Source organism: Protopterus annectens, chromosome 3.part0 (genome assembly GCF_019279795.1).
Source record: "Protopterus annectens isolate FY-2018-M chromosome 3.part0, PAN1.0, whole genome shotgun sequence".
NCBI classification, from domain to species: domain Eukaryota; kingdom Metazoa; phylum Chordata; order Ceratodontiformes; family Protopteridae; genus Protopterus; species Protopterus annectens.
The window spans coordinates 1,963,873,043-1,963,900,680 of NC_056731.1; the positions used below are offsets into that span (position 1 = coordinate 1,963,873,043).

Below are 27,638 nucleotides of genomic sequence, written 5' to 3' on the forward strand. Positions count from 1 at the left end.
GGGTGTGTGGGGTGCACAGCCCCCCACATGGGGGGTGCAGGGGGGGCTTGCCCCCCTGCAAAAGTGTGTTAATTTAATTTTATTTAGTTAGCTTGAGCTTACCTGCATGGCACTGTTGGTTGAAATACATTCGGCGGTTTCATTTTTGCCGATTATGTATTTTGCTCTTTTTGTACATCGACCTTTATGTGTCGATGTACATGTATTCGCTGTTTACACCTTTCATGTTTATAATATAAACCTGTACTGTCCATATCTGTGGTCCCCTGTCCCTCCATTGTCTCTGGCTTTGTCCAACTTTCTTGCAGTAACAAATAATGCCATACGGACAGTCTGCAGAACTCCTATCATAGGTGTAGCTCACATGCAAAATAGCAGGCACAGTCAGTCTCGAACCATGAGCACCATCAACCATGGTAATGTACTTAGCCCACTAAGCCATGACAGCCACCAGACAGTGCAATTTAATTCCTGACAATATCACCAACAGACATACATAGCACATCGAAACCAGGTTGATTGGGACAGCCCTGGGATTGTGTGGTCTGCTGTTATTACCTTGCAAACATAATGTTATTGCAGTTGTATGGGAACACAGGTGTGTTGGGATAGGAGACTCTAGCACTGACAGTCAAGCATCTGTCCTATGACCCCGCTGTTTGTAATTCCCTCGCATAGTGCAATGGGTTTTGCTGGCTTGGGGCCTACTGCACATAATGGGGTGGCCAGTATTGGGCAGAGAGTTCCTGTTGTCCCACATAGTTGTCAGTTGTCTGCAGCTATCCCAGTAGCCAACTCTATCCCCTTGCATACATGCGGCAGGTCCATACCTATGCTGCCATAGTGTAGTACCCCATACATTTGTTGTAATGAAGAGTGACTTACCTTGTGCCTGCAGCAGTTGATATGATGGTGCTTCAGGGCTGACTCTGTCAGATGCATGCAGTACATAGCCAATACATGCTAAGGTACAGGTTGTGTGTTGTGACTGGCATCCTTTTTAGTATCTAAGTGAGTCAGAGTGAGGTGTCAGTCCCTAGGTCTCCAGGATGTCAGTGCATGTGCTATGCATTGCCTCTTTGCCAAGGCCAGGGCATACTGGGCACACTTATGTCTGCCTACAGGGACAGGCACAGGGGTGTTCCTCCTCCGAGTCTCCCTGTGGCTGTGTGGACCTTGGCACTGGTGGGAGGCTGTGTGTCCCTTCCCTGTGATGTTCTTACCACAGCTGTTTCTGCAGGATTATATTGTGTAGCATGGCACATACTGTGACCATGTGTGTACATGTGGCTGGAGAGTACGGCAGAGCTCCACCAGATATATTGAGGCAGCAGAACCATGACTTGAGCATCCCAAATACATGCTCTATGATGTTCCTAGTTTGTGCGTGTGCCTCATTATGGTGTTCTTCAGTGGGTGTGTGTGGATTTCTAATGGGTTCCATCATCCACAGTTCCAGTGAGTAGCCAGCACCCCCGAGTAGATGGCCATACAGGATGTCCCCCCGGCAAACGTCTGGTACAGCTGTGATGCATGCCAGATGTGAGAGTCATAATAACTGCCAGGGCTGCTGGCATGGTAAAGATTTACTTTGATGTATATTTTATTTTTTGCCTCTTGTTTTTACTATTAAAATGAGGCATGGTTGCGTGTAATAGTGATGTCCTGCATTTTATTGTAACTGGCACAATTAGTACAGTACGTCAGAATGACTACCTTATGAATAACTCTTTGTACAAGGTTAGCTCAGTGTACTTAATTTAATGTTTATTTGCATATTGCTTGGGTGATTTTGGCACTCAGTCTGTCTTACAGTATTAATTGTTTTAATTTCTTTGAAACCTGTTGTCACTGATTTTGGATTTTTTCTTTTGAAATTCTTTAACTGTTTGTAACTGAGAATGGGTTCTTAAAATGAGTATTTCATACGTCATTAACAATTTGCTGAAGTAGTGCACTAAATGCTGTGCAGTATATAATGTATATAGTTATAAGACTGTTGTTTCTTCTATTTGTCGTAATTATTTGTATTTGGGTTGCTGTCAGGATGTTTGTTTAACATTATATATCATAAAAAATGTAAATAAAGACATTTTTTGGAAAAAAAAATCTGGTACCACTAGAATTTGTGATCCTCATGCCAAAAGCTGGATGATTTGCTTACTATTAATAATAGTAAATTTAGACTTGATAAAGATGATTGCACTCGTTCAACTGGCACAGCTTGGAAAACTGTTGTTACACATAATGACTGAAATTATGAAATATGTGTTAGGTAAACTACAAACAAAACACATTTAGGAAGGGAAGTTTCCTCAGCCAGTAAAGACAACTCAGTCCCTATTTAAATATGAACCTATCTGATGACAGCTTTGGAATTCAGGATACTATTCAGCAATTTGAGGATTGTGACTCAAAGTATGTAGAAGAAGAAGAAAAAAAAAAAGAAAGAAAGAAAGGGAAAAGTTCACAACAAATAACTAGGGAAAAAAATAAATTGTTTATTATGCAAAGAGAATTTATATTGAAAGGACACTGCTTTGTTACGCAACACACAGATTATAGGGAATAATAACATTGTTTAATTACAAAACATTCAGTCTACAGAAACTGATATAATATTTCCAACAGAGAAGGTAGAAAAAACAGGCAACGTGCAGGCGAAAAGAAAAAAATCTAAACTGAATTTGAAAGGATTAAAGAGCATTACTGTAAGAATAAAGATGAGAAACACTGAATTTAACAACATGGCTAAGACTGTGGAAGTACAAAGGCAGCAAGATGAGAATTGTATGTTCACAAATGAAATAATGGGTGAAAACAGTGAGATTAATATGACTTATGGTGAAGACGATCTTTTAATGATTGATAGAGCAGACATTAGTGAATTAGAAGTAAGAGATTCTGCAGATCTGGTCAGAAATGATATACTAGTAATTGGAGATTCAGTTATTAGAGGAAATGATACTTGTATTTGCAGAGAGAGAATAATGAACATCAAATAGTGTAACTTTGTAGAACAGCCAAGCCTAATTTGGGACACACATGCATTTAGACAGGATGGAGTCCACTTGTCAAGACAATGGAAGAGAATTTTTGCAGCAGATGTATTACAATATCTGACTAACATAAACAGGATTTTTGCAGGGTCAGTAATTTAACAGCTCACAGATAGCAAAATGTGATTTATTTCTGCTGGTTTTTAATACTAGGAACATTAGTAATAACATTTTATTTAAAAAATTGCGACATTCACATAGGATTGATGTTGTTATTGTTTGTGAAGCATGGTTAAAGAACAATGACTGGAAACCAGTTCTGTCAGAGTATAAATGTTTTTACTATAACAGACATTCTAACCAAAAAGCAGGTAGAGGTGTTATGACAGGGGTTAAATACTGTTATAAGACCTGTGATTATTACATGTTTGATGATAATATCAATACTGTAGATTGTGTAACTGTAAAAATAAAGACAACTCTGGAACAGATTACAATTGTTCGAGATCACAGACCACCAAAGTCAAGTGCTGATGACCGAGAGAAATTAATAAATTTCGTACATGAAACAGAGGAGGGGAAAATAATACCAGCTGGGGACTTGAGTTTGCCAGAAACAGACTGGAATGAATATTGATTTTACAACATTATTAAGGATGTTTTACAACATACGTTCAGAAGCAAGAATTTAAGCATATCCCAAACAAACCTTCCAAGGAATGGAACATACTGGACATTGTTTGTGCTCTTAAGGAAATTATTGTACTTCTTGTCAAGTTTTACCACCTTCGCTATGCAGTGATCATAGAATTATAACAGTTAAATTTCTGCAAAGATAATTCTTCCAAACTGAAATTTAAAACCAATGTACAGAAGATTAATAACAGAATATGTGGGGGCAATACAGTCACTATGTAAAACTAACTGGAATGATGTATTCAGTGGAAAGAATGCAGAAGGAATGCCACAGGTTTAAAAAGATAAATTGAATGCAAAAAAATCAAAAACATGTTAAGCATTAGGATCTAGGCACACAAAGTCAAAATTATATACTACCATAAGAATGCAATGTTCATAGGTTAATAGGTGTGTACTAGGCTAATGGCCCTGGAGCCTTTACAAACCTAGCCTATAGGATTACCCTGGCATCATGCCACCCGACCTTAGTTCCCAGTGCCTCTGTAGAGTAGAGCCACTGGAGTGATCCCCGGGGTGAATTTTCTATTTCCCATCCACTCATCAAGATTTCTCTTGAAGAGGGCCAGTGAGGTGCTCTGTTTGACATGTATGGGAAGTCTATTCCATAGCATGGGTAGTCTCTGGGTTATGAACCTGTCCCTCCAGCACATTCTGTTGATTGTAGATGAGGTTGAGGTCTCTGGAGCACGTGGTGTGGAGGGACTGGGATTTCTTTAGATGTAGCATTTCTAACAGAGCTGGGTCAGACATGGCTTTGTAAGTCAAGCAGAGATCGCCTCTAAGTAGGTGATATGAGACAGAGAATAGTTGGAGTTTTTTCAGTCTGTCCATATAGGACAAGTGTTTAAGGCCTAGGATCCTCTTTGTGAGATACTTTTGCGGCCTCTCCAGTTTTTGCAGGTGTCTAGTGAGGTACATGCCAAATGAGGCATTGTACTCGATGGTTGGCCTAATGAGGGAAAAGTAGAGGGAAACAATGACCTCTTTCTTCCTGGATGCAAAACCCTTAGTAATGAGATGTGCCACATAGAAGGACTTTCTGACCACAGTGGCAATGTGGTGGTCAAAACAGAGGTTGCTGTCAACCTGTGTTCCCATTTCTCTTATAACACCTTCTGTGTTTGGTGGACTACCATCAATGTGGTAATTCAAGGGAACCAGGTTTTTCCCAAAGGGGATGAAGACACATTTTTTGGCATTGAGCTTAAGGCCATGGTTCTGACACCAGTTGTTTGTCTCAGTGAGGCCTTTCTGTAGGATGTCAACATCACTTGGGGAGTTGATAATGGCTCCCAATTTGCAATTGTCTGTGAACATTGTCAGCCAGAGTCCCTTCGTGTTGGCCTGGACTTCTGAGAAGTAGATACCAAACAGGTGAGGGCCCAGGACCAATTCCTGTAGGACTCCACTCATGACTGGTCAACAGTCTGACTTGGAGTCAGCTACTTTCACACTGTGGGTTCTATCTGTGAATAGGAAAAAACAAACACCAAGGACCAAACTCCACTCTGCAAGTTGATAAAAGCAATACTTTTAATGCGGAGTGAATCACACCCTCCACGTGTGGCTAAAAACACAACAATACAAGCAATGAAATTAAGCACTTTTTGTCTGGATATTATCCAGAGGGAGGGGGATTGTGTTGTTTAGCTAGTGATAGTATAGTGTGTGTGAAGTGTGTGTTGAATGAGGTAGCAATATTTTCTGAGGAGTGAGGGATGTTAGGAGGAGGGGTACTGACTTTACCTGGGTGGAGGATGGAGTTTATGGAGGACCAGAATTATTTGGGGCTGTGTTGGGAGGAGTCTAGGGCAGACTGGTAGTATTGGAATTTGTCCTGTTTTATTAGCTTTTTGACTCTATTGCATAGTTCTAGGAATTTCTGTCTAATTGAGGGGGTTTTGGTTTTGTGCCAGTGCTCCCAGGCTTTATCCCTGTTTTTCATTTCTGACTTAGTGGTTTTCTGTAGCCATGGGGTGGGTTGTGCTTTGGTTCTGGAAAGTCTTATGGGGGCATGGTAATTAAGGATGCTCAGGAAGGTAGTATTAAAAAAATTAACTGCGTCATCAAGACTGAGGTACTTTAGAGGATGCCAGTTACATTCTTTGAGGGATGAGATGAATGTGAGTGGGTTAAAGTTTAGTTTTTTACGTATTTGATGGTAGATGACAGGTTTAGCTTGGTATAGGTATTTTTTGAGTAGGAATGTTGGGGAGTGATCACTGAGGCTATCTGATAAGCAGCCTGTTATATATGACTGGGGGCTCTTACTGACTAGTATCCAATCCAGGGTAGTGTGCTTGCTGGAGTTTTTATTTGTCCTGGTGGGCGACTGGACTAGTTGGGTGAAGCCATGAAGGTTTAATTCATGGGTTGGATGGTTGCCAGAACAGGATTGCCAGTCAATATTGAAATCACCTAAAATGATAGTTTCTTGGGGGAGATGGTGGGTAGACCAGCTGAGGAGGTTTTCTAGTGGAGGGATGTTTTGGCCAGGTGGGAAGTAGCATCCAATTATGTTGATGGTTTTGTTTTGATTTATTTTGAGGTTGGTATATATTATTTCTTCATTGCCTCTTTGTGGAGCTGATGATTTTAAGATCTGGATGTTTAGATACTGTTTAAATATTATAGCTACACTGCCTCTTTTCTTGTTTAGCCGGTCTACTCTTAGTATGCCGTAACCTGTAGGGAGTATTTGCTCACTGGTAATGTCAGGTTTTAGCCAGGTTTCTATCAGGATGACTATATCTGGGGAGTACAAGTCTATGGTGGTATGGAGTTCATGGACTTTGTTGGATATACTTCTAATATTTAGGCTTAGTAGAAGGAAGTCACTTGGCTTTCTATTGGCTGTAATATGGGAGAAGTTGTGGTTTCTAGTCTGATTATGAGGTTTGGGGTTGGAGATGGTAGGGCCAGGGTTGGGGTGGATGTCTCCACTTAGGGCTAGTTTTGATATGCATGAGGTTATTACTTTTGTCAGTTTTTGAATGTGTTTGTTTATAAGGGAAACTTTATGATTGTGCTCTGTGGGTAATAGGTATGGTGGGAGGGTTACTATGTTAAGTTGTAGGGATGCTTTATGTTTGAGTAATATAGTTGGTAGAATATGTGGGGGGTGCATAGGGATGGTTCTTGAGTTGGTGAGAGGGGATCTGAGTGAGGGTGAGACATGAGTGGTGGTGTGAGTAGTAGTACAGTGGTAGTGGTTGATTGGGGGAATAATGGAGCTTTGGTAGGATGTAAGATATGCAAGGAGAGTGCATGCAGTGAGCATAGGTAAGGTATGCTTGTACATGTTAGTTGAGGAGGTATGATAGTAGTGGGAAGATGGAGGAGGTAGTGTTGGGTTAGCGCTGTGGTTGGCTATTCGAAAGATGGGAGGGGTTTGTGAGTGTAATAAAGGTGGGACCACTGGGGGTGGTAGGGAATAGGGGGCAGGGTGGGGATCGAAGTGGGTAGAGACCCTGTTAGTTGCTCTTATGAGAGGGGCTGGAAACAATCAGGTAACAGAGTTAACTGATAAATGAACATATGATAGTGACAAGGGTGGTTGTAGTTTTAAAAATGGTGCCTGCCACAGGTAATAATTATTAACATTGGGATTGTCTTAACTTTGGGATTGTCTTAAGGTAATAAACATGGAAGAGGGAGGGGAGAACAAGGGTGTGAGCAGGCAGTTCTTTGTACTGCTGCTAATGAGCCAAAGCAAAGACAAGTTTGAGTTTAAGAAACAATCACAATTGACCAAGGACTGCTCTGAAACTGTAAGTCATTTCTTAACCATTTCTCATGTGGAAAAACAGGATAACTTTGTATCAGTGGGCTACTGTGGTCTCAGTTTAAAATTAACAAACACACAGTATTGATCAGTGATGGATACTATTTGCTAACAGAAGGGAATAAGAGAGAAAGTGGAAAATGAGTGTGTGTGTGTGGGGGGGCTGCTTACAGCCAAAGCAGAGTGCTCTCCAGGGGAAAATGAACATTGGCTCAAAGAGGTAGACACATACTCAAAGTTAACTTTAGTTGTTTGCAGACAGTTCAGACCTGGACTGCACTTTTCTTATAAGAATGATAAAGGTGGTACCGCAGTTGAATACTTAAGAGTGGTGTTAGGTTCAAAGTTAACTTTAGCTGTTTGCAGACAGTTCAGACCCGGATATTCTGTGCCCTCCTTACCTACATAATTAATAAAAATGTGTGTGTGTGTGTGTGTGTGTGTGTGTGTGTGGATATATATATATATATATATATATATATATATATATATATATATATATATATATATATATATATATATATATATATATATATATATACATGCACAATGAGTATAAGTCTAAGTATAAAAAAGCATAAACCATATAATTATTTGGTAATAATACCAACAAAAATATGAATAGAAATAAAAATAAAAATAAATAAGGTAAATAAATAAACAACAAAGCAACATAATAATATCATAGTATGCCCTAATTCACCTTAGTAAGCTTTTTAATTTCAAGATGCATGCTATTGAATAGGTTTCATTTAGACCTGGGTAGCTACAAGCGTCAAGTCTAAGCTGCCAACTTAACTCTCTTTTTTTCAAGGAGTAGTTTAACCATACTATCTTCTGTTAAACTTCTACTATCTTGTGGAGCTATTTGAGTTATAACCTTAAACCTAAAATAATGATCTGGGTTTGTCTCGCAATGTCTTGCTAAGGCGTTGTCCATTTTATGCTTATGAATAGCATAAATATGTTCGTATATCCTTTCATGCAGTCTACAGTTGGTCTTACTGACGTAGAATGCTGAACAACCTTGGCACTGTGCCAAATATACTACTGACCTAGTGTTACAATTAAACTTATCTCTAATATGGTAAGTATCTCTAATACGGTAGGTCTTGTATCTGAAGAAGTCTGGATAATATCCGTATGAAAAGCGCTTAATTTCATTGCTTGTATTGTGTTTTTAGCCGCACGTGGAGGATGTAATTCACTCTGCATTAAAAGTATTGCTTTTATCAACTTGCAGAGTGGAGTTTGGTCCTTGCTGTTTGTTTTTTCATATTCTGAGTCGTGAATTTGTTTGCTGGTGTGGTTCTATCTGTGAGCCAGTTTGCAACCCACCTAGTGATATAGGGGTTGATGCCTAGTTTAGTGAGTTTTTCTATGATTCTTGAGTGGGGAATGGTATCAAATGCTTTGGCCAGATCAAGGTAGGCTGTATGAACCACCTTGCCTTCATCCACAGCTCTGGTGACTGACTCAAAGAAGTCAACCAAGTTGAGCAGGCATGATCTACCCTTCACAAAACCAAACTGTGTGGGATCCAGAGTTTGGAGATTCCCTATATCCTTGTTTATTAGGCCTATGATGATGCATTCCATAGCTTTGCATATCAGACTTGTCAGGCTAATAGAGTGATAGTTGCCAGAGTCAGTAGTTGTTCTTCCTTTGTTCAGATGGATAACTGTAACAGTGCGCCATTTGGTAGGGAAAAAGCCTGAGGTGAGGCTGTGACTGAGCAGGGCACACAGGTGAGGTGCCAGTTCACTCTGTAGTTCATGTATAACACAGCCAGGGATATTGTCAGGTCCCATAGAAGCTGTATTCTTGGCCTTGAACAATGCTGTTTTAACCTGTGCAGCAGTAATACTGGGTGCCTGACAATCTACTGGTATTGTGATTGGTCTTTTGGGGGGGTAAAGTTGGCATTGAATCTGTCGGCCAGTATGTTGGCAATATCTGTTGGCTCAGTATAGGATGTAAACCACAGCAAACCAAAACAACACCAACTGGATAACCACAAAAAAGGTGCAGATGGTAGAATTATGCTCCAACAGGAACTTTAATAAAATGATAAGCGCTTTCGTTAAGTAAAATGCAAAACTTCATCAAACCAGATCTGATGAAGTTTTATATTTTACTTAACGAAAGTGCTTATCATTTTATTAAAGTTCCTGTTGGAGCATAATTCTACAATCTGCTTGTCAGTATGGGAGGTACCATTGCGCAGTAGCTCAGAGCAAATCTGGATATTGCCATGGAGATTATTTACATAACTGTAGAAGGCCTTGTGGTTGTCTTTACTATCTGCTGCAATTCTATTTTCATAGCTAGCTTTAGAGGATTTGATGAGGGATCTCAACTTTTTGTTGAGGCTGATAAGGGAGTTTTTCCAGTCTTATTCCACATCAGTTTCCTCCTTCTGTTGTAGAGTTTGTTTATGGCAGGGGACCACCAGATTGGCTTCCTTTTTTTGGAGGAGAGCGTCTTGGTTCTATTGGGTATGGCGAGATCCATGCATTTGTGTACATGTTCGTACAGTGCATTGGTGTATGATTCAGCAGTCATTCAACTATTCTCTATTTGCATGGGTGCCATGAAGTTAGCTACCTCTGTTTTTAGGAGCCCAAATTTAGCTTTGGAGAAGTACTTCATGGTGGTTACCTTTGCAGAGGGGGGTGGATCTGGATTTCCAAGGTGATTAGTTTGTGGTCAGATCTCACCAGGGAAGAGTCAACTAATGGTGTAGAGCAATGGTCGCCCATGTTAGTAATGACCAGGTCAAGGATGTTGCTACCTCTAGTGGGGGGTAAAAACAAGCTGGTCCAGGGCATTGAAACTAATGAATTCCAGGAAATGTTGGGCAAGTGTATTGGTACATGAGTAGTTTTTCTAGTTAATGAAGGGGTAGTTGAAGTCACCCAGTATGAGAGTGTTAGGTTGGACCCTAATATTCTACATGGTGCTTAGGAATGTGGTGTGTGAGTCTTGGGACATGGTTAGGGACCTATAACAGGCTATGACCTGCATCACTGTCTTACCCAGTGTTAGCTTCACCTGAAGTATCTCTGATGCATTATGTTGGACTACGAGTCTGGAGGTGTGCACATCCTTTATGAATATGGAAATACCACTGCCTTTGGAGCTTCGGTCCAAGTTCTGGGGCCGAAAGATGTGAAATGAGTTATAGCCTGGTAGTGCAGAGGTGCTTTCTGCTGCCTTGAACCAGGTCTCTGTTACAGCACAAATGTCGATGTTCTCCATTTTAAGGAGTGCTTTGAGAGAGTGCATTTTGAGATTTAGACTTCTAGCATTTAGCAGCATGACCCTCAGATTGCATTTGTTTGTAGCTGTTATTGTAGTAATTGGGTCTTTGGAACACCACCTAAAAAAGGCACTATAGGGGTGGCAAGAGCCTTGGCCAATATCCGGAAGCCCAGGATGACAGATGCAGGCCATCTCTGGCAAAGCACCGAGGTCTGTCAGTCATGTCATCCCAGGCAGACAGATACTGGATTCCCTTAGAATGACACCAGAAACTTAGCCAATTGTTGAAATCAATCATTTTCTACTTGTACTGTGGTATCATTCTGGGTGATGGTAAGATGCTGCTCAGGGCTGGGGTCATACCCACCTGGGCTACATAATCCGAGAGCCCCTCCACATCTCTTTTCATGTAGTCCAGGTAGGCATGTCTCATATCATTCACACCCACATGTACAATGACAGAGTCATATTTGTACCTGTTGTTGAGGGATCTGAGTGTGTGCATTATGTGGTGGATCCTGGCACCTGACAGGCAGCTGACTGTTACTTTCTCCTTATTCAACCTTGTGAGTGGGACATCAGTGTGCCTCACTATCGAGTCACCTATGACTAGTGTGCTGGGCATGCTGTTTTGCCTTAGGGGCTTTGGTTGAGTGGCACACTGTTTAGGAGAGTTATGTGTCTCGTGATTACTGTTGTGTTGTGGTGGTCGAGTGCATTTCTGCCTTGGAGGTCTCTGCTGTTTGGTAGATTTTTTTGAGAGCTTCCATGAAGGTGGGTGTGTGGTTTGTGCTTTTTTGTGAAGGCAGTGCTGGTGTGTGTTCTGGAGGGCTATGTGTTCCATGTGGTGTGGTGCAAGTGTTGACCTTCTCCTCTTGACCAGCTATTCCGGACTTGGCTGGAGAGTGTGTGGCTTCCAATTTGAATATGTAAGTGCATCAATCGCAAGTCTAAGTGTTGGGAGGTAAGAGGAGAGGATTGTTGGTGTACATGAGGCAGTTGCTACATTGCCTCAGGATGCCCAACTTCACCAGGATAATAGGAGAAAGAAGAGGGAACTGACCTTTAGACAGGAGTGGGCATTAATAATAAGTACTGGAGCTGTTTCTTTGTAGAATGTTTAGTGCTGGTAACACTTTTGTGTGCTACAATAATTGCTACAAGAAGTCTGATATGGTAAAGTGCTAGACTAATAAGCTAGTAAAAGTGCAGGAGAGGAGAGAACTAGCAGAGCTAAGGGAAAAAATTGAAGAGCAGACTTTGACACCTCTCAGAAGCTTACAAACAGTCCTGGATACAGCAAATCTGTATCTGGACTAGACTAGTTACAGGAAAGGTGGGAAACAAATGCAAATGTGGGCTTTTAAACCAGAAAGTTGAAAGATATGGTAAAACTGCACAAACGGCCAATAAACTTCAAATTCTGGGCCAAAAACCATTCCTCTTGTGGTCGATAGGCTACCTAGTGCTTACCACTCCCACTGTCAAACTAGAAGGCTTCCTCTGACACAGAAAGGCTTGGGGGACTCAGAAGCTTGCAAACAGTCCTGGATACAGAAAATCTGTATCTGGACTAGACTAGTTATAGGAAAGGTTACAAACAGTCCTTGATACAGCAAATATGCATCTGGACTAGACTAGTTATAGGAAAGGTGGGAAAAAAGTGTAAATGCAGCCTTTTAAACCAGAAAGTTAAAAGAGATGAAAAACACTGCCTAAACGGCCAATAAGCTACAATTTCTGGACAAGAAATCACTCCTCTTGTGGTAGATAGGCTACCTAGTGATTACTACTCTCACTGATAAGCTAGAAGGCTTCCCTCAACACAAAAGGGATTGGGGGCTCAGAAGCTTACAAACAGTCCTGGATACAGCAAATCTGTATCTGGACTAAACTAGTTACAGAAAAGGCAGGAAACAAGCTTAGATTTTTTTTATTTTACAGAAAAGCAGCTAAAACAGCACTAAAAGCAATTCAAGTGAGTGCAAGCTAGCACACTTGAGTGTGTTGTTGTTGTCTTTCGGCTTTTCCCGATTAGGGGTCGCCACAGCGGAACTCCGGTCCGCTAATGATTGGCAGTAGATTTTGAAGAACACCGAGGTGCCAGCTTGACGTTCAACCTTCAACGAAGGCACACCCATTTACGCATGTCTTTCAAATGCCCACCCAACCGCAGGGAGGACATACAGACTCCACACAGAAAGCACTCCCCGCACTCCAGCCAAGAATTGAACAGGAGAACCTCTTGCTGTGAGGCAACAACGCTACCACTGCACCACCGCGGATAGCACACTTGAGTGTGTAGCAATATTAAAGCAAGTACAGTTTAAATAAATGCAATTTATTCAAACTGTATTCTGAACTGAACTCAATTATTGTTTTATTCAACTGTGAACAGTTAAAAAGTGCCAAAAAATATACTTATCAGCTGAGAAGCACACTCAGAACACAAGAAGATTCTAGCAAAGTTTTTAGATTGGGATTGAGCTGGGATAGAGCTGAACAGATGGGACTGGTAGGAGTGTTTGAAATCAAAATATGATCTCACTGTACTCGGTTGAGTGAGCAAATGATTAGGACCCAGGAGGAGTGTTCAAACACAAATTTGCAGGAGGGGCGGGCAATTCCAAAGCCACCTAGATTAATACCCCAATAAGAACAGGGAGGGAGGGTGGAAAACTGCAGAGAGACAGAGAGACCACAATATTCAATGAAACAAATAAAACAGCTCAGATATTCAGCAGAAATAAATTCACAGATAAGTGACTAACACTTCTAAGCACAGAAAAACCCTCTAGGCTAAGAGTTCAACACCGAATATCAATGAAGTGAAAACAATAACTCCCACTAACTGCAGAGAGACAGAGAGACAGAGAGACCACAATATTCATCATCTCAAAAGACCTAGGTAATTACAGGCCCATCTGTTTCAACAGCCTTATGTGCAAATCCATAGAGTGTATCATAGCAGAACTCATTTATGCAGACATGGGAAACGTAACTGATCTAAACCCTGCTCAGTTTGGTTTTCTAAACATCATATGATGTTTCCTAAACGTAATAAGCTTTTTTGAAAAAGTTGCAGAGGTTGTGGATGGTGGCCACTCTATGCATGATGCCCAAGGCTTTTCATATTATTTCTCCATGCTGATAGTATTGAAAAACTAGGCAAGCTTAATATAAATGCCTGCATTGTCCATTGATTGCAAATTGGCTATCCAACAGATCCTAGATTGTGAAAGTAGCTAGTACCCTCTCTGGATGTAAAATTGTAATTAGTACGGTACCACATGGTCATTCCTGAATTCTTTCAAGTCTGACATTTATTTTGCAGACATCAAAGCCAATATCCCAGAAGTATGGTTGACCAAGTTTGCAAATGACTGCAAGCTGGGCACTGTTATCTGCTCTTCCAAAGATACTAAAATGTGCCAGCAGGGGCGGGAACATACACATACCTGGTGCACCTTCAATGGATCGTCATCACCACCATCATCATCAGCCCCTTTTTCTACACAGGGTGAAGGTGTTGCATCAACTTACCATCTCATCAGATAACTTTAATAATATTTTTTTAGACTGTGAGTGGCACTTATTTAATGATCAACATTATTAAATAAAAAACAAAAAAACAAAGAAACACACCAAGCCAACAGGAATTATAGCTAACGCTTTTGTTTACTTCATAAGCAAACTTCATCAGGCAACAGTTAAAAACCACAAGTCATTTAAATATCCCTCCAAAAAGACCAATTAAACAATTAATTACATACTCAAATTGTCCTTAAAGGAACATACACACAAAATTGTTCATGCTATATAAAAATCAGCACATAAACATCAAAGTGTATACAGCAAGCTAAAATATATCCATAAATTGAATTAATAATCATCTAAAACAGGATTTCAATTTTAACATACATTTTATAGATAAATTATCATTCAGCCCAGGAAGGGAATGTGCATTAAACTTCAATTGCCAAATCAGTTCCCTTACATCTAATTTCAGGGCTATAGGACCACCTCTATTATATTTATCCAACACTTGATCAATGACAAAAAATAGAAATGCATGTGACGGAAACTGATTTACATGCCTAGCCAAGTCATTATTCAAATTCAGCTTCCTAATGTTGTACAAATGCTCATAGATGCGCTGTTTCAGGCATCTTTCTGTCCTTCCAATATAAAATGCAGGACATGCTTGACATACCGCCATGTATAAAACATTCTTAGATGAACAGTTATATCTGTCCTTAAGCTGGCATAGTCTCCCATACATCTCAAAGGAATCAGTAACTTTAATAAATTTACAAAAATGACAGAAACCACATTTTGACATACCACCAAGAATATTAATTCCACAATTACTTTCCAAGGTGTTTTTGAGGTTACTACCCTTCCTAAAAATAACATCAGGCTTCTCTCTAATCCTATTATTAATCAATGCGTCCTCCTTCAGAAAACATCAATTCTTATTAATAATATACCTGAGGGCATCAGCATCAAGTGAGAATGTAGTAATAAATCCACTATATCGGACATTCTCACTCAAATTAGGTTCAAGAGACAATTCACCCGTACCTAAAACAGAAGTGACCATACCATCTTCCAATAAATTAATCTGTTCAATAAAATGGGGCATCTTGAAATGGTGATGCAGTATGCAAAAGGGGTTTAAAAGACCCTCTCTTTCTTTAATACTAACCTCAGCACAAACCTCATTCACCAAGGGGAGTGGGTAACCCCTTTTCACAAACATCTCTGTTAATAAATTACATTCAAGAATGAATTGGACAGCACAGTGGTGTAGCAGTAGCGTTGTCGCCTCACAGCAAGATGTTCTCCGGTTTGATTCTTGGCTGGGGTGCCTTCTGTGTGGAGTCTGCATGTCCTCCCTGCATTCGTGTGGGTTTCCTCTGGGTGCTCTGGTTTCCTCCCACGTTACAAAGACATGCATCTGAAGCCTTTCTCCCCGGGCCTCCACTGAAAATTGGCTTAGTTCCAAGTCAGACTTTCCCGGTTAACAAATGTTAATTATAAAAAAATAAATAAAAGTCAGCCTCATCTGTAACCTTTCTGGATGCCCTAGCAAACTGCCCTTTTACAACAGCCTTCTTTTGATGGTAGGGATGAGCACTAGACCAGTGCAAAAAAGCATTGGAATAAGTGGCCTTTCTAAAAATCTTGGAGGTAAATCTTTCATTAACCAAATCCTTACTTAGCTCGATGTCCAAGTAGGAAATAGAGTCCACTTTAAACTCAAAAGTAAACTTTAAAAATTCAGTGAAATTATTCATATGTTCAAAAAAACCTCCGCTAATTCTAAACCACCCTTCCAGAACATAAAAATATCATCCAGATAGCGTGTTTACCAGATGAAATTATTCTTAAACAGGGCATCCTTAAACAGGAACTCCTTTTCCCAGTGGGTCATAACTATGTTTGCAAAAGTAGCTCCACAAGGAGAACCCATTGCTACCCCAGCTTTTTGCAAGTAATAATCCCCATTAAACATAAAATAATTATTCATCAGGACTAATTCCAAAATGTACACCAGTGTCTCAATTTCCCTACCATCCACACCTTTGCTAGTAAGGAAATCCCTAACCCAAACTAAACCAGTTTCCTGAGGTATGACCATATATAATTATTTGACATCAACTATCAAGAAGTCATAATCAGCTTGAAATTTCAAGCTATTCATACCTGAAAGAAATGCCCAGGAATCATGACAAATATGCTGTTCCCCTTCCAGAAGTTTCTTTAACTTGGTATCTAAATACTTCACACATCCAAATGTAAAGGACTGCCTACCATCCACAATGGGATGAATAGGAGGATTTTCCATATTCTTATGTATTTTTGGCAGTCCAAAAATCACAGGAGTAATGGGACTAGAAACAGACAAGTAATTCAATAAATCAATATCTGTAGAAGCTTCTATAAATAAGTCCCTAATAAACCCTTGAAATCATTGACAAGCCCCATTCATCTCATTCCTGGACACTTTCTCATAAGCCTCACATGCTAGTAATTTCTTCATGCAAGTGTTATAATCATCCAAGGTCATAAATATAAGGCCACCCCCCCTTATCAGGTTTTAAAACCCAAATACCCTTAGTTCTTAACAAAGAAAGGGCATCCTTTTCACTAACAGTGGTGTTATACAAAGAAGGGTTAGGTTTATAATTAGTTAACAGACACCGTATATCATTTTCACAAACTCTCTCAAATAACTGGATAGTATTATTAAGAGGAGGATTAAATACACTAGCAACTCTTAACTCACTGGCCAAATTACTGTTGTTACCAAACAATACATTTAGATTCAACTTGCGTGTAAACATTTTCAAATCTATTAAAGTTCTAGCCAGATCTGCCCGAGTTGAGGGAACAAAAGTCAATCCACGGGCCAGCAATTCAACCAGCACTTTGGTAGGCATAAAATCAGTGTAATTACAATGACAATCTGAATTTGAATAATGCCTTGGCTAGGCATGTAAATCAGTTTCCGTCACATGCATTTCTATTTTTTGTCATTGATCAAGTGTTGGATAAATATAATAGAGGTGGTCCTATAGCCCTGAAATTAGATGAAAGGGAACTGATTTGGCAATTGAAGTTTGATGCACATTCCCTTCCTGGGCTGAATGATAATTTATCTATAAAATGTATGTTAAAATTGAAATCCTGTTTTAGATGATTATTAATTCAATTTATGGATGTATTTTAGCTTGCTGTATACACTTTGATGTTTATGTACTGATTTTTATATAGCATGAACAATTTTGTGTGTATGTTCCTTTAAGGACAATTTGAGTATGTAATTAATTGCTTAATTGGTCTTTTTGGAGTAAAGGATAATAAACCCTTTAAATGACTTGTGGTTTTTAACTGTTGCCTGATGAAGTTTGCTTATGAAGTAAACGAAAGCGCTACCTATAATTCCTGCTGGCTTGGTGTGTTTCTTTGTTTTTTGTTTTTTATTAGTTTGTGTTCTTCTTTGGGTTATTAACATTATTAAATACATTCATTTAAAAGTTTAGTAATAATGATAATTTGGGAGAAATTAGGGAAATAATATCTGTTATCACTGTTTTTGCCAAAATGTTTGCTTCTTTCATGGAACCAAATGTAGTTTTGATAAAAATTACCTTCAGTCATGAAACAATGTAACTTTGCCTTAAATGTTTCCAGTATATATAGGGGGTGCAGTTTAATGAAGAAGAATTCTGCTATAAATTATATTATTTATTACCTAGGTTTGTCTAAGTATATCAGTCTTAAACACAAGCATCACTGTGAATTTTCGGATCTTTGCACACAACTGTGACTATTACAGATAATGTAAGTAATGCTATTCATGTTCTCTTAATCACACCAACATTAATTCTTTTACTTTTTCTTGAAGGTCCCAGAAGTCAAGGAGTAACAGGCCAGACCTCCAGGAAGACTAGAACCTTCCTCATTCTTCTTCTTATCTCCAATGCTCTTCTGCTAGCTGCTGTCGTGGTTCTGACAGTTCTCTGTAAGTGACCAGCAAAAAAGTTCCTTTTCAGAAATGGAAGCTTTCCTTTATTACAAGGCAGTGCAGGACAAAAATGAGCAATAGAACCTAACATTAGCATTATTTTCCAGGGCCAGATATTTAGGAGGGGGCTATACGATACTCTATCAGCATAGCCTTGCTTATTTATTCATTTTTATTTTACTCATTTGTTAACATCAGAGATTAGTGTTTTTTTTTTTCAGTGGTAACATAGGCTCATAGGTTCATAGGTGTTAACTAGGCTAATGACCACAAGGGCCTTTTTGAAGCCTAGCCATGCATCCCAAATCTCAAACAAGTTCTGATACACTTGGTAAGTGAAAGCAGGGGCTTGGTAGATGAAGCATTTACAAGCTAGGGCCTGGGAGATGAACCATTTATAGGTTGCCTATGTTCATTAAAGACATAGGTACCAAACTAGGGATGAATTTTGTGTTCTCCATCCAATTGTCCAGGTTGCACTTGAATTGGGTTAGGGAGGAACTCTGCTTCACATGGATGGGAGGCCTGCTCCAGAGACGGGGTAATCTCTGGGATACAAACCTGTCTCTCCAGTAGGTTATATTTATATCACAGGCAAGGTTGAAGTATTTAGTGGGTAATTCTGGTGCTGTTTGTTTTGTGGATATGCAGGAGGTCCATTAGCGTGGGGTCTGACAATGCTCTGTATGTTAGGCATGGATCTCCTCTCAAATGCCTGTAGGAGACAGAATACAGGGATAGTGCCTTGAGGCAGTCTGCATAGGATATTTTACTTAAGCCCTATATTGTTGTGACGAAGAACCTTTGTGGACATTCCAATTGTTGGATATTTCTGGTTAGGTATATACCAAAGGGGGCATTGTACTCAACGATAGGTCTAATGACTTCCTTTGACTTATATGCCATACCTTTGTTTATAAGTTGTGCAACATAGAATGATTTCCTCACTACTGTAGACACGTGATGGTCAAAGGGTAGATTGCTATCTATGTGTCTCCCTAAGTCCCTAAGTGCTAGGTAATGATAGGAGCATTGTGCAGTTAATGGACTTGTTCAGAGTCACACAGCAGGCAAACAGAGGCTGAAGGAATCACAACCTGGAATGTAGAGAGCTGCTATCTAACAGCTCAATGGAGTAATCTGCTATGCTAACTGACAAACAATCATGCTAGGTAACGATTATTTTATGTTGCATATAAAAGTATGCATACATATCTGGTATGTTATTGAAAGGATACTTTAGTGGCCTGGTGCAATTTTGTGTGCCGTTCATGAAATAGGAATAATATCATCTTCTGCCTTCCTATATCAAATGCAGTGAAAAAGTAGCTGCCTCAATAAATAGACAGTTAATGTTCAGAAAGATCAGCAGATGTAAATATACTTATATAATGCCTCAATAAATAAATAAAAAGTAAATACAAACAGCAAAAAATAAATAACATATTCCAAAAAGCTAAGTGTCCTAGTTCAGAATAGCTTATATTAGCCAAAAAGCATAAGTGCAGGTAGCTGTAAGCTATATGAAGGACTACAATTCAGAAGGTGCAGTGAAGGTAACTTGTACCTACACAACCTTGGGTAATTGCATGATCTGACAAAACAGTCTTCCAGTGCTGAACCTCAGGATGTACAGACTCACAACCTCCAGGTGTACCACTACTGTCCTTTCAGATCTGTTACACATTCGCAGCATGAATACCTGCATGAGGGATATTTATTTCTTTTGCACCATAAATAGAATATATTGGAGGGATAGGTATTTATCACAGAGAACACCTCTTCTATGGAACTATCTTCCACTGCACATAAAGTGAAGTACTTCTTTTACCCTATTCAAATGTAATTTGGATGAATGGATTAGAAACTGCAAATTCTCCCCAGTTTAGTACTCGTGTCCCACATGGATTGGGGCCATATATAAAATATAAGGGATAAAAACTACCACAGACATAAAAGGCCAGGCTTTCTAAGATCGTCACATATCAGTAGCCTAGTAATGCCTATGAACCTATGAAATGAACAGGGGGACAATGTCACTGAAACAGTATGTGCTCAGCATAGTATTTCTATCTAAATAATTAATTATTCATGAGAACTCCATATGAAGCCCTTTTTCTAGATCATTATGTCTTATTTAAAGTAGCAGAAGTCCTTGGTTGTTGAGGTATGTCACCCAGCTCTTCCACCAAGTTTCTAGGTTCGGTTCATCAATGACACTGATACCAAGCTGGACTGGCCTTGCCTTTCCCTTGAATTACATCAGTGGTACAGGGAAGGAGAACCTGCTGCTGAGCATCAGTTGTTTCCTCAAATTCACTTGCCCAGACCTGCACCCTGGAAAGGACACTCCAGATTCATTCTGTGAGCTATGACACAACACAGGAAGTAGCATTTACTGGTAATAAGCTGATGCTCTTAATTGACATACAGTGAGGCACCGGGTGCTGCTTCAGATGGCGGGAGAGATCCTTTGATCTCATTGGGCAGCTACTGCCTTCCTTAAGATGGGCAGCCCCCAGCCAAATAGGTGCTGCGTCACCACTGTCCACTTGCTCCACTAGGTGTGTGGGTCTTAGGGAACCCCCAATAGGTGGATCATTAATCATGCATTTGGAAGAACAAAAAAGCAACAAAATAAACCTGCCTTTAGGCTAGGGACATGGAATGTAAGGATGATGACTCCAGGCCTTATGGAAGATCTACATAACATAAGTGATGCTCAGAAGACAGCAGTCATTGGCAAGACATCGATCAGATTGCAGATGGACATTGTGGCTCTCCAGGAAACAAGGTTGCCATCCATTGGATGTCTCAGAGGGAAAGACTTTACTTTTTTTCTGGCATGGGAAGTTTCCAGAACAGACCAAGGAACATGGTATTGGTTTCACAGTTAGGAACAACCTCAATGGCTTAGTCATACCACCAAATATGGGAAATGAGAGATGGCTGAAAATTCAGCTACAAACACCAGTGACCATGGTCAACATCTTCAGCATCTATGCTCCTACTTTAACTTCTACTCAGGATGTCAAGGACATATTCTATGATGAACTTAGTGCTGCCATCAGTAAGGTCCAGTTCCATGAACTATTATTCATTCTTGGAGATTTTAATGCCAGAGTTGGCAATGACCATTACAGCTGGCCATCTTTTCTAGGAAGTTCGGAATGAGAAAGATGAATAAAAATGGACAGCATCTCCTTGAACTTTGTTCCCAATATGACCTCTGCATAACCAATACCTTCATCAATGTCAAGCCCCAGCACAATGTTTTGTGGCAGCACCCAAGATCAAAACATTGCCTCCTACTTGACCTTGTCCTCACCAAACACAGCAGTTTAGGTAGTGTCAGGGTAACACACAGTTACCACAGTGCAGGCAGTGATATTAACCACTTGCTTGTGTGTAGTAAGGTGAACATCCAGACATGGGGGTTCTTTCACTCTAAAAAGGAAGGGAGGCCATGCATTAACATAGGCAAGACTCATGACCCTTCAAAAGTGTATAAGTTTGTTGAAACACTTGAAGAGGCTTTGCCCTGCCTGGATGACACTGACGCCAACAAGAGATGGGAAAAACTATGGGATGCCATCTATAACACTGCAATATCTATCTTGGGTAAGAAGACAGTCAAGTGTGCTATTGGTTTGAAGCCCGGACTGAAATGCTGACACCCCTGATTGAGAAGAACAGACAGGCATTGGCTGCATATAGATCCTTGCTCATTGAGGAGAACTTTGAGGCACAATGCTGTGCTCAGAATCAAGTGGAGAAGGTAGCATGGCAATGTGCAAATGATTATTGGCTCCAACTTTGCTTCAAGATTCAGCAGGCCACGGACATTGGTAACCTGTGAGGAATGCATAATGGGATCAAGCAAAGCATTGGCCCATCTCAAAGAAAGATCACCCCACTTAAGTTGGCCATAGGCAAAGTCTTGAAGGACAGAACCAAGCAGATGGAATGCTGGGTGGAACCCACTCACAGCTGTATGCCAGAGAGACCACAGTTATGGAGACAGCCCTGAATGCCATTGAGCCTCTGCCAACTATGACTGAACTCGATGCTGAGCTCCCCTTGGATGAACTCAATGATGCACTAAAAGCACTCTCTTCAGGAAAAGCCCCCAGGAAAGATGGTATTCCCTCAGAAATCCTTAAATGTACCAGTGGTACCCTAATCTCAGAGCTGCATACAATACTTTGCTAGTGCTGGAGAGAAGGTAGTATACCACAATATATGAGGGATGCTAACATAGTTACTATCTATAAGAATAAGTGTGGCAAAAGTGATTGTAACAACTACTGTGGCATGGCAACATGAAAGTGGCATGACCCAATGACACCGTGGCATTGTCTGAAACACAATAGGGGAGAGTTCGCCTAAAGCCATTATTACAGAGGCCCTAGTAGAGGTATCAGGTGAGCACACAACCTTACTAGATCATGTCAGACATTCCGTACCTGAGTGTGTCACATGAGTTCCACCTGAATCTCCAGCCCACAGACCATCTGAGGTATGTACTGCCTCAAAGATGGGCATACCTACCACAAGGAAGAGATCAAGGGGACTGTGGTACCACTATGACTCACTGACTATTCCTGATATGAATGAGATACTCAGAATCTGCCAAAATATATGGATGTCCATGATCCAGGCACAGATGGCTACTAATCCAAGTCATACAGTCTATGGGCATGGGAAGATCTGGATATGAGGTGGGCTGGCACAGGCTACCCAATGTCAGACTAAACAGACTATTGGTAAGACAAGATCATTATTACCTGCAGGCGCATGGGCTGACAACTTTAGTTGTGGGTGTCATGCAAGTCATAGGAGGCATCATGCCTCAGGCTTAATACATAGAAAACATTAGGGTGTTTCCTGCTGTATACTGGACCCAGTCCCAACATCAGAAGTCAACAGAGTGGACACTGACAGTAGCAACAACCTGCCAGGTCAACCCCACCACTGGAGGATATAATTCCTGACTCTCCACAAACCCACTAAATACATGGCTACTGTATTTACCTTCTGTGACCCTACCCCACATTGTAGCATTATAGTTATCTGTCAATGTGTCCACAATCTGTGCAAGTGATGATAAATGTGCCCTGTAAACCCCTTAAACTGTGTGGGTATGATGATGTCAGATGCAGAAGTAGCTAGCCCATTCACTACCCTGCATATCTGGGTGAGATACTGCATACGTCATTTTATTCTGTCTTGTCTATATCATGGATTGTGGTCTACAATTGTAAACCTGACAGTGCCTCCTTGCCACTTCTGACATGTATTGTTCTGATTCTGCCTTGGCTGTACTTTTGATGAGGCGTTCATCTTCTTACCCTCCGTTGTGTCATTATGGTGCTGCTGTGATTAGTATTACAAGTTGTAAGATGACATGCACATGTTGCTCCACTTGTTTACTCAATACTATGTTGTAGAGCATAACACATAATAAATATCTTGCTGCATATGTCCAGGCTATGTTGCAGTGGTCCTCCTTAGATGTCTAAACTTGAAAATCATCTTTTTGTTAGTCCAAATGCCTGCTGTACTATGTTTTGGGTTCCTGCATGGGCTATATTATAAGAAATTTCCTGCAATCTGAGGGTTTTGTGTCATCAGCCTGAACACTAGGGCATATCCAGCACTTTGTGCAACATGCAACAAAAATATATTATATGTGTTCTGCTGCCAGCATGCATGGTACCTGTGTGTATATACCTGTCTATCTCATATGTATATTCACCTACTAATCAGGTAACACTTTAGGAAGTCTCCACGTAGAAGCAGCTGGTTCTATATATGTCAATCATGTGTGCTACCTGGATGGTAATAGATAAATTATAAAATGCTCTGGACATTGCAGACCAGTTAGTAGTTCAGAGAGTAAAAACTATTCCTGTTTATGTATCTCTGCTCGCCATGACCAGGTGGGGCCTTGATAGCAACATGGATGCAATGTATGGTGTCCAAGACATCAGGGAAATGGGCTATGACATAGAAAGCCTGTTTGGTGTTAGTTCTCTCCTCCGGTAATCTGAGTAACTACATATGTTTCTTCATATGTTGTAGCATGATGCTGAAAAGCTGGTTTAGGACTTTGAGGCTGATCTCTACAATATCCTTAACATGTTCTCTGGAGGTCACTGAAAGATCCTTGTAGTTAAGATGGTTAATGCTACACAACCCCTTGTGTCTCCAGGAATAGATATATCATGATTAATACTTGTTGTAAGCAACACTGTTCATCTAAGACCCTTATGATATTCATTAGGGTGGGAGGTTGGCATAATGGTTAAGGTGTTTACCTTACAGACACAAGGTGCAGGGTTTGATTCTCACATGGGGCAATTGGTTAGGCTTAAAATGGTCCACAGGGTCACTTAGCCTAGTACTAATCTATTATCTGTTGGTTTGTCAGGTGGTGGTATATTAGGCACTTTGTGTAGCTCCTTCATTGGTGCATATTGCCACAATGTGCACTGTTGTGTGCATTGGTCTGATGGTGGCTCCCAGCAATTGCTGCTGTGGTACTGCTGCTGCTGCATTTCAGAGGAATGACTAGCTAGTTTTGTGCCCGAGGCGATACTACTATGTGGTGCCTCACTCAACATTATGTTCAAGGGCACAAATAAACCTTCTCTCCTAAGACTTGTAGCAAGCAACAACTATAGTTTATGCCATAAGGAGAGTGCTACAGTGATTCAGTTCTGATAAATGCAATACCAGTATGCACTGAATATAAATCAGGTTCTGCTGATAGCAGCCCATAACATATTCTGCCTGAAGCAGCTGCCTCCTTCACCCCACCCTCTGCTTCATTTCTTTGTATAGCTCCCAACACAAAGTGAAGAATAAATTGCAAAATGTTGGAGAAAAATCCACTTAACAGCTTGGATAAGTGAGGCTGTGTGGTGCCACCTTTCCATATGTCATTTTGGGTTCATTCATTTGCATAGTCAGTGTGAATCATTTGTTTTGTGGGCTTCATTTACATGTCACGATTTACTTATTAGTATGTTATGCATACCTAGCTATTTTGACCATTGTACTGTGACCTTGCACATAGCCATTACCCACATTTTTTTGTTCTGTACACTGCACTAACCCTCAGTGAATTCCAGACACTTTCTTTAACTAAGTGTTTACTGTATACAGTTTTAGTAATTTAAATGCGTATATCTGCACATAACTGAAATCATTTTAATCACATACTAGCCAAATCATTTTAAGTCAGCTCATTGCTTTCTCCAGCATCTTGATTTTCCTTACAATCGAATGGCTCACTCGGGTTACATACAGTTTTTGTATTTACATAACCACAAAAAGAAAAAAATAAAATAAAATAAAACAACATGCTACTGACCCAAAAAGAAATTTTATTGATCACACTCTAGCGCCTCGGCCTTCAAGAGTAACAATTTAAAACAAACCCCTTATATATAAAACATAAAAACAATTACTTAATTATTCAATAAAACAATTAAATCAAGTGTCTCTAATTTACTTCACAATTAAGACCATACGGCATTAAGGTATTATATTTCAGTATAAAAACAGACTCCTTATGGGGAAGTTTATCTTTTAACATAGAATTATCCCCCACTTTAATATGTATTTTTTCAATTTTTGTAATAATGAGAAATCACTATAATTTTGTTCTTTAAAATGGACCGCGACAGAGCTTTCCACTTTTTCCTTCTTAATGTCTCTGACATGCTCCCGGACCTTGTTCTAAATATCCTTTTGCTCTTCCCAATGTAGAACAAATCAAATCACAGGGGCATTTGAGGGAATAAATAATGCCTTTGGTGTTTTTGTATTTACTTTACTAAGGCATTCTTTAGCTATGTCAGAAACCTAGGAGGAAACTCCCAGATATGCTCAGAATTAGTTCAAAAAATGTGATGATGAGATTACTGATCAGACAGACCCAACATATGGCTGACAGGTTCAGTGCAAAACCCCCCCCCTAAAGGAGAGATATCTATACCAAATCAAATCCCGGTTTATGGAACCTATAAATACTGACCAGTAGAACATCATGAGCTCTAATGGGCTGCATAACATAAATTCACCATGCCATCTGGTAGATGGAATTAAAATGGGGTAGTATTCACTCTCTTGACTGTGCATCATTTAAATACACTTAGACAATGGGCAAAATGTACATCAATATCCTGATTGGAGAATGTGCATTCTCCAGCAGGATATTAATATAGAAGTAATGCCCACTGAGAGGAACGAGCCCGCTGCTTCACGGCAGCTTATCAAGCTACCGTGGAGCACGGACTGAAGAAAAGGAATGTCTACCATTATTTTATGCTCGCTAAGCAGCATTTTTGCTGTTTAGTGAGGTAAAATATCAAAAAAAGAAGACAAAAAAGGTACATGTGTGTTTATGTCTGTGCGTGAGTGTATGTGTGCATGTCAGTGAGATTGAGATAGCCATTATTTTACACTCGCTAAGCAGCGTTTTTGCTGTTTAGCGAGTGTAAAATAAAAAGAGAAAAAAAAAGAAAATGCAGTGTCTGTGTGTGTATGAATGTATGTAAGAGAGACACAAAGTGATCTTGTGTGTGTGTGTGTGCGTGCGTGCGTGTGTGTGTGTGTGTGTGTGCGTGCGTGCGTGTGTGTGTGAGAGTGAGAGAGAAAGTGAGAGTGATGTGTGAGTGAGTGCATTTATGTAAGCAGAGGAGACTGCCTGTGAGAGAGATCAAGAGAGAGTGAGACTGAATGTGTGTATTAAAGCAGCTGGAGACTGTGAGAGACACTGAGAAAGAGGGAGAGACCGATCTTGTGTGAGTGAATTCATGTTTGAAAGCAGAGGAGACTCTGTGTGTATATGTATGTGTGTGAAAGCAGAGGAGACTGTGTATGTGTGTATGGGAGAGAGAGAATGGGCTCTCTGTAAAATTGTGTTTCACTTGCTTAATTTTTGTAAGCACTATATTATTTTTTATATATATATGTGAAGTAAAATGCTTCCTCCAATATCATTAACATATACTACAGCAATTTTGAAACAGTAGGTGGAGGAACTATTTTACATTAAAATATGTAAAAAAAAATATAGTACTTAAAAAATAAGCAAGTAAAACACAATAATTTTACAGTGAGCTCAAAGTCTAAGTGCAATAATGCCCTCCAGGGTGTGTGTTAATGTAGAATTATTGCCTTTACAGGGGTGTAAAGACCCTCATAACACCCCTGAGAGGGCATTAATTACACATTAACACACACCCTGTCAGGTATTATTGCTTGGATATTAATTTGTCTCTTTATGATTTGTAATGAAACTTACTTTGCTGGACCACCCTGGCCAGTTTCCACTCAAGCTCGCACA

The 27,638-nt window shown here is 40.0% G+C and overlaps 1 protein-coding gene across 1 annotated transcript in view; it reads left to right on the plus strand.

Moving 5' to 3' along the window:
• LOC122797221 (C-type lectin domain family 4 member E-like) overlaps positions 1-27,638 on the plus strand; it is a 589,212-nt gene that overhangs the window by 50,787 nt on the left and 510,787 nt on the right. Inside the window, exon 2 of the mRNA XM_044066058.1 lies at positions 18,161-18,277. Within this exon, the coding sequence (XP_043921993.1) occupies positions 18,161-18,277 (117 nt within the window). The remainder of the gene's footprint in view (positions 1-18,160; positions 18,278-27,638) is intronic.